Below are 7,497 nucleotides of genomic sequence, written 5' to 3'. Positions count from 1 at the left end.
TCTTTCTGTCTCTTTCTCTCAAATATAAGTAAACATTAAACAATTTTTTTTTGAAGTTGACTGAATTAGTGATTTGTAATCACAGATTTTAAGATATTAAAACTAAGTCATTTTAGAGATTATTGTCACTAGATATCTAGAATGGGAAGCTGAGACCCTTAGAAATTGCCACACTCTTCCAGAACAAGGTATCTTCCCTCTCTTACAGGTCTCCATCATGTAACATTCATTACAAGCCTTTATGGGTAGGAAACCTATAAAGTGCCTGCTGTGCATATACTTACACTATGAAGTTAATATGTCCATCCTTACTCTTTTTCCTGTCTCTAAAGGCCCATGCTGTTCCTAGTGACACAATCCAAAAAGGGAGCAGGAAAATAATGAAACTCCAGGACCCTGTAGCTTGGAGGTTACTAGTTGAACTGGGCATGCCCAGTCACCAGGCAGATTTTTTCGATGAAGTGGAAACTACAACAGCGCTTACCGTGTGCGCGGAGGTGGGCGTGCCCTCGTGGAATTTAGAATGTTGCCGCAGCCAATGGGGCCTCGCGGCCAGCTGCCGGGGCTCCTCATTGGGTGAGCGAAGAGACGAGCGAGTAGAGGGCCCCTGGAGGGAGCCGCGGAGGTGCAGGTCGGAGAGGCCGGGTACGCCGTGCCCTGCGCGTGAGCAGCTGCAGGGGCAGCGGCAGCATCCAGCGGCGGTGTCTGCAGTTCCACCCCGTTGCTTTACTTTTTAGCTGCACGAACGTAGTCATTATGCCGAAGAGAAAGGTAAGTCTCACCAAAAAGATTTCAAAGGCCTTCAAATTGTGCTTACAGCAGATCTTGTCATTGCAATGGATTGCGCGGAATGCACTTGGTAGTAACTCCGGGTTTGCGAATCTTTTTGCTTCTCCACGCTTGTTTTCAGATGCCTGTTGCAGACATTCCTCCTTCCCTCCCTTCCTCCCTCGGTCCCCAAGGATTTCTGAATGTTACTTTCTCTCCAGCGACGCCGCTTCGCTTCTTTTTTGAACTCCTGGTAACTGGAATGGTTTCCACCTTCTAACAAGAAGAAGCAAAAGCGCTTTCCATTCCCCTTTCCAGGAGGGGAGTTTCCTCTTTGAAACTGCCGGGTTGTGGAAAAGCAGTGATTGGGGGAAAACAAGTCCATGCATAGAGAGACCGAAAAAAATAAATAAGTCGGGCAGATGTTGGGGTTATTCCCAGGTGGGCCTAGCCCACGGCTGGGCGCGCCGCGTTGGCTCTGAGGCCAAGAGAGAGGGAAAGCCATGTTTAAAATAGCACTCACCCCCCTGCTCGCCTCCGCTGCAGACCCGTATGTACCAACTCCAGTGTCAATCAGGGCTGGGGACGGCGCAGGCGGGGCCGGGCTGCCGGGACCTGCCCGCAGTTCGCGGCGGGAGCGGCGGAGTTAGCCACGCACCGGACGGGACGGCGCCAGTGGCGCCCACTCTGGCTGCCAAGGGCAGGGGCCACCGGGTCCACTCTGGTGACCCAAGCCCACACTCAGTCGGGCAAGGCGGGGTGCGCGAGCTCCCAAGTCCCTCGGTGCTCACCGGGAACTGGGATCATTTTCGTCTCGGCTTCGGTTCCTTTTGGACTATTACGTCCCCTTCCGCGCGGGTCGCGGACACCAAGTATCGCACACCGCGACGCACGTTTCCGTAGGTGCTGGGCTCGGACCCCGTCATTGTCCCGGGCAGGGAAGGGAAGGCTTGCCTCCACCCTGAGAAATCCGTTGTGTGGCGGCTGTTCTGAGAAAATGCTTTGCACCCTCCCACCGCCTGCCAGCAGTGTGAGCCAGTGAGTGTATTAAATTTGAGGCAAAATTACAAATAATATCCTGCATTATCAATTAAAAACTGTGGACTGATTGGTGTAAATGAATGCGTTACTTTAAAATATTGAAGTTTTAAAAATACAAAAGGTTTTGCTTTCTTACCTACCATTACTAAGAATTTGGTGGAAACTTGTCTCCACTTTTTAACAAATATAACGAAAGTGGTTTTTTTTCCTTAGAGTTTATCGTGCACATACTATGTGCTTCATATTGTGGGAAGAATTTGGCTTGCATGATTTCATTTACTCCTCAGTACACCCCATTGAACTGGGGCTTAGAGACATGAGTTAACCAACATTTCACCAACCAATTGCTAGTAACCAAGGTTTAATTAGATACTGTAGGTTCAGAGTCCTTACTTTCAAACATTATTCACTCATTCTTTTCATTTAGTGGTGGTAGGTGAAGAGGAATTTAGGAAATGCAGAGATTCCCAGCCCTAGAAAATGGATGGCATTTACTAGTATTTGAGATTCATTATTTAAAGTTAATGTTTATGAAAGTATTGTTTTTCTAGCCCTGTTTTACTAGAACTAAGATATTTAAAATGATGCCACTATTTTCAGCATTTTATCTGAGGTTCAGTGACCGGGTTGGGAATTCTAGTAGAGTCACACCTTACAGAGTGAATGGTGCCTTCCCCTTTCCTGAGAATTATTAACAAATGTAAATGAACAGTAACTTAGATATGCACAAAACCCATTATTATAATGGACCCTGATGTGCTGGAGTCCTTGTTGTTAAAGGGCCAGAATTGGTGAAATCATTCTTACCTTCCCTTACTGTCCACCTTTCTAAAGGAAACAGTAAGGAAGAAAAGAATTACAGTAGAGGAACTATCTTTTGGTTATTGTTTTATTTCCCTGGAAGGCAGGGAGCACCCTATGAAGAAGCTAGCCATCCATCCTGGGACTAGAGGCAAACCTGTGTACAAGTACCTGAATGTCATCCCTCAGGACATCAGAGTATTCTTCAGAGATGGAAAAACTGTCCTTGATTAGTAAGAAGGCTCTTCATTTATACTTGGAGCCCAAGTTGATACCTGAAAAGAAGCAGCCACAAATTAAACATAGCTAACGTGGCCATCCCATCTATCAGTCAGACCTTAGAGCTGCCTCATAGAATCCTGGAGTTTGTTGGAGCTTACATTGGAAAGCACTATCTTTAGGTAAAGCCTGCCTGGATGCAAAGAGAAGAACTGAAAACAATCTGTGCCTAGCTTTTTGAGATATGTAAAGCTGGGGCAACTGCTAAAGCTTTTACATACTACTCCACATTATTTTTCTTGACTAAAGGGACTGCCTGTTCTACATTATAATACATTTGAGGAAAGTGCCCCACAATACCTTTTTTTTTTTTCTCCATCTTGGCCCTTTTTTTTCAACTTTTCCCAGAAATCAAGAAAAGTTATTTAATGAACACCTGTTTAGGCTGTTCTGTAGTGTAGGATCTCGAATCCTACCACTGCTTTAATGTCGTAGGGATACATAGTTTGCTCTCATAGAACTTATATTTAATTCATTGAAGATGATAAGAGTGACAGACACTAAACACTTGAATAATGTTAAGACTGTATATATGTGCCAGAATATATAGTATAGGTATAGATTCTAAATGCTGTAGAATTGATAGGGAAAAAAGGTTGAATTTGGGCTGGTCTTGCAAGGGTGTGTGGGACTCAAATATATACAGAGAAAAACAGTCATTTTCTGTTATCAGGCATTTCAATGCCTCTTCTGATTATTTCTTAACCAGCTATACAACTTAAAAGCCATAATATCCACATTAATATAAAGTGTTCTTTTATTTCTTAATCATATCTTTGTTTTATCTCTTTGTGTGATAGTTATAGCTATGTTAAACCAAATAGGTGTTTTTTTTTATAACTGCTGTAGAATTTTTGAAGCACTCAATAATAAGGAATTCTTTCATTAGCATTAAATCTCCTTCTGAGTTTGTAAAGTAAGAATGAAATTCAGTTTCCTGTATTTATTACCTAATGGGTGATGGGTCATTCACCACCTATTAATAGTGAGTGACATAGCAAGGAAAATGATAATATGCATGAATGCAGTGGTTGTGAGATAATGAGTGACTGAGTTCTAGAGTGTTCTGGTCAGACATCCATGAATGCCTACACTGGTCACGTTGTTATATGATGATATGACGTCCTACAAAGAGGCATCAGCCAGTGAGGCCTAGAGTCATAGCCTGGCATGATTAGCAACAGCAAACACATTTTCACATCCTTCTTTTTATTTTTCCAGTATCTCATCACTAGAACTATTGGAAATATCTAGTGTATCACATCGGAAGTTCTCTAATGAGGCAGTTGTCCATGAATTTGGGGTATAAACATTCGTGTTTCTTTATACACTTAAAGGCTTAAGGAAGAAAAGGCTGTCTGCTTCTAGCTTTGAAATTTGAAATTAGGGTTTTTTTCTCTTAAAGTAGAAAGGCCTGATAGTGCTGGGCTTGGCACGGAGGATGATTACCTAACAATATTCAAGGTTTCTGATTAATGTTTCAAAAGAATATCACATGTCAAAACACCAGAGACAGACTCTGGAAGTGAAAATACAGATGAATGTGACTACATGAAAATGAATATTTCTGTATGACAAAAAGAAAAACCTATTGTTAATAAAATCTAAAAACTTACAAAAAACTGGGAAAAAATATTTGTACCACAGATCACCGAAAAAAGTTTGCTAGTTTAAAAATATAAGAGTCTCACATGTCCTTATGGAAAAGATGTATATTTAGAAACTAGCAGACCCAAATAGATCAAATAGATGAAATGTTTAGATTTGCTAGAAATCAAAGAAATGTATATTATTAAGAATAAGGAGATGTGATTTTTTAAAAAACCAGTCTGGTAAAAAAGATTGGAAGTATCACTGCTAAGTGCTGAATTGTACTGACACTCTAGCAGCAGTCAGGATATATGGATGGGAATATAATTTACTTTAAAAAAAAAAAAAGCTTGGGGCGCCTAGGTGGCTCAGTTGGTTGAGCGTCTGACTTCAGCTCAGGTCATGATCTCACAGCTCATGAGTTGAAGCCCCGCATCGGGGTCTGTCTGACAGCTCAGAGCCTGGAGCCAGCTTCAGATTCTCTGTGTGTCTCTCTCTGTGCCCCTAACCCACTCGCATTCTGTCTCTGTCTCTCTCAAAAATAAATAAATATAAAAAAAAAAAAAGCTTTATTGGAGGTATGATCTACTTCCCATAATGTCCATTCATCTATGCAAATCAGTAATTTTACATACATTTATAGAGTTGTATGACATTACCCATAATCCAGTTTTGAGCCATTTCCATCACTGGAGAAAGGTTTCTCAAGTTTTTTACAGCCAGTCCCTGCTCCCACCCCAGTCCTAGGCAACCACGAATCTACTGAGATTTGCCTTTTCTGGAAATTTTACATAAAAGGAATCAAACAATATGTAGTCTTTTGTGTCTGGTTTCTTTCAGCATAATGTTTCCGAGGTCCATATGTGTTCTAGCGTGAATCAGTATTTCATTCTTTTCTGTTGCCCAGTGATCATCCATTGTTCATCCTTTCACAAATGGATGGACATTTGGATTGTTCCAGTTTTTAGTTATTATGAATAACGCTGCTGTGAATATTTATATGTAAGTCTTTCATGGGCACATTTTCATCTGTCCTGGGAACTTTCCTAACTGTAGAACTGGTGGGTGGTTTGAAAGTCTTTTTAACGTTTAGGTAACTTCCAAACTGTCTTCCAAAGTGATTGTACATACCATCAATGGATGAGGGTTCCAGTGTTTCAACATCACTGATATTGTCAGTTTTAGTTTAGTTTTTTTCTTTGTAAGGTTTGCATTTATTTTTGAGAGAGTAAAAGTGGGGAAGGGTCAGAGAGAGGGGGGACAGAGGATCCAAAGCAGGCTTCATGCTGACAGCAGTGAGCCTGATGTGGGCAAACTCCTGAACCATGAGATCATGACCTGAGCCAAAGCCAGACACTCAACCGACTGAGCCACCCAGGTGCTCCTGATATTGTCACTTTTTATGCTTATAGCCATTCTAATAAATTTAATTTGTATCTCCATAATAACTAATGACGATGAGCATCTTTTTGTGTGCTTACTAGCATAATATATGTCTTAGGTGAAATGTCTATTCAGATATTTTTGCCTGGTTTTTAATTGGGTTGTTTCTTATTGAGTTGTTAGAGTTCTTTAAATATTCTAACACATGGCCTTTATCAGCTATGTGATTTGTAGATATTTTCTTCCAATCTGTGGCTTTTTAAAATTTGGAAAAACAGATGTTTTTTTAATTTTGATAAATTCATTTAGTGTCATGTTCAATAAATCTTTGCCTAATCCAGAGTCACAATTATTTTCTCATAAAGCTTTATAGTTTTAGCTCTTCTATTTGGTTCTATGATCCACTTTTTTTTTTTTTTTTTTTTTAATTTTTTTTTTTTTTTTCAACGTTTATTTATTTTTGGGACAGAGAGAGAGCATGAACGGGGGAGGGGCAGAGAGAGAGGGAGACACAGAATCGGAAACAGGCTCCAGGCTCTGAGCCATCCGCCCAGAGCCCGACGCGGGGCTCGAACTCACGGACCGCGAGATCGTGACCTGGCTGAAGTCGGACGCTTAACCGACTGCGCCACCCAGGCGCCCCCTATGATCCACTTTGAGTTAATATTGTACCTAGTGTGAGATAAGGGTTTAAACTCTCTTTCTCTCTCTCTTTTTTTATTTTTTGGCATGTTGATAGCCAGTTTTCCCAGCACCAGTTGTTGAAAAGACTATTCGTTTGCCACTAAATTGCTTAGGTACTCTGGTGGAAAATCGGTTCATCTTAAATGTAAAGGTTTCTTTCTGGGCTGTCAGTGATATTCCATTGTCTATATGCCTGTCCTTAGATCAGTACTGCATTATCTTGCTTACTATGGTTTTAGGGTAAGATTTGAAATCTGGTAGTGTCAGTCCTCCAGCTTTCTTCTTCTTTTTCAGAATTGTTGTGTCTATTGTATTCTTTGCATTTCCATATAAATTTTAGAATCAGCTTATAAACTTCTACAAAAATACCTCCCTTGACTTTAAGAGGGATTGAATTGAATCTGTAAATCAATTTGGGGTGAATAGCCTTTTTAACATACTGAGGTTTCCAGTATGAATATGAAAGGGTCTAACTACGGGTAGTGTGCCATCCAGATGCTTACTGAGTTTAATTGAGTTAATATTGAGATGGTACCTATGTTTGAGTAAAGGCTCCAAAATGGCAGAGTTGTACATATTATTCATTCATTCACTCATTCCATGTTAAATAAACATTTATTATCACCTTTATGCAAAGTATCATCATGTTGGGAGAATAAGTGAATTGGATTTTTTTCCAACCCTTTTTGAAGTGAATGAGTAAATGCCCCTATTTTTAAGGATCCTTTAGTCTGATAGGGTAGGTAGTATACATATGTAAATATTTATAATTTATGGCAAGAAACGATAATGAGCCACAAGAAAAGATAAAAGCATTGAAAGGTTTGGCCAGACCACATGTCCAGAGAAAAAATACTGACAAGAAATTGTTTGGTTAAAAGGGTTGAAGGTGATAGGTTTTTTGTTTTTTTTTTTAAATCTCAAGAGGTTCAGTGCTAGTTTGTTATTAAA

At 40.4% G+C, this 7,497-nt stretch overlaps 1 protein-coding gene across 5 annotated transcripts in view; it reads left to right on the top strand.

The window, feature by feature from the left end:
* Positions 1 to 603: 603 nt before the first annotated feature.
* Positions 604 to 7,497, top strand: part of HMGN3 (high mobility group nucleosomal binding domain 3) — a 32,407-nt gene continuing 25,513 nt past the window's right edge. For all 5 annotated transcript variants that reach the window (XR_006717354.1, XM_045498846.1, XM_045498845.1 and 2 more), the window contains exon 1: positions 604 to 771. Coding sequence is in view for 4 of the 5 variants with exons in the window: in XM_045498846.1 (XP_045354802.1) it covers positions 757 to 771 (15 nt within the window). In the remaining variant the exon portion in view is untranslated. The remainder of the gene's footprint in view (positions 772 to 7,497) is intronic.

Source organism: Leopardus geoffroyi, chromosome B2 (assembly GCF_018350155.1).
Source record: "Leopardus geoffroyi isolate Oge1 chromosome B2, O.geoffroyi_Oge1_pat1.0, whole genome shotgun sequence".
NCBI classification, from domain to species: Eukaryota; Metazoa; Chordata; class Mammalia; order Carnivora; family Felidae; genus Leopardus; species Leopardus geoffroyi.
Note: the sequence above shows the minus strand (reverse complement) of the source record. Positions and strands in the feature narration are given on the sequence as shown.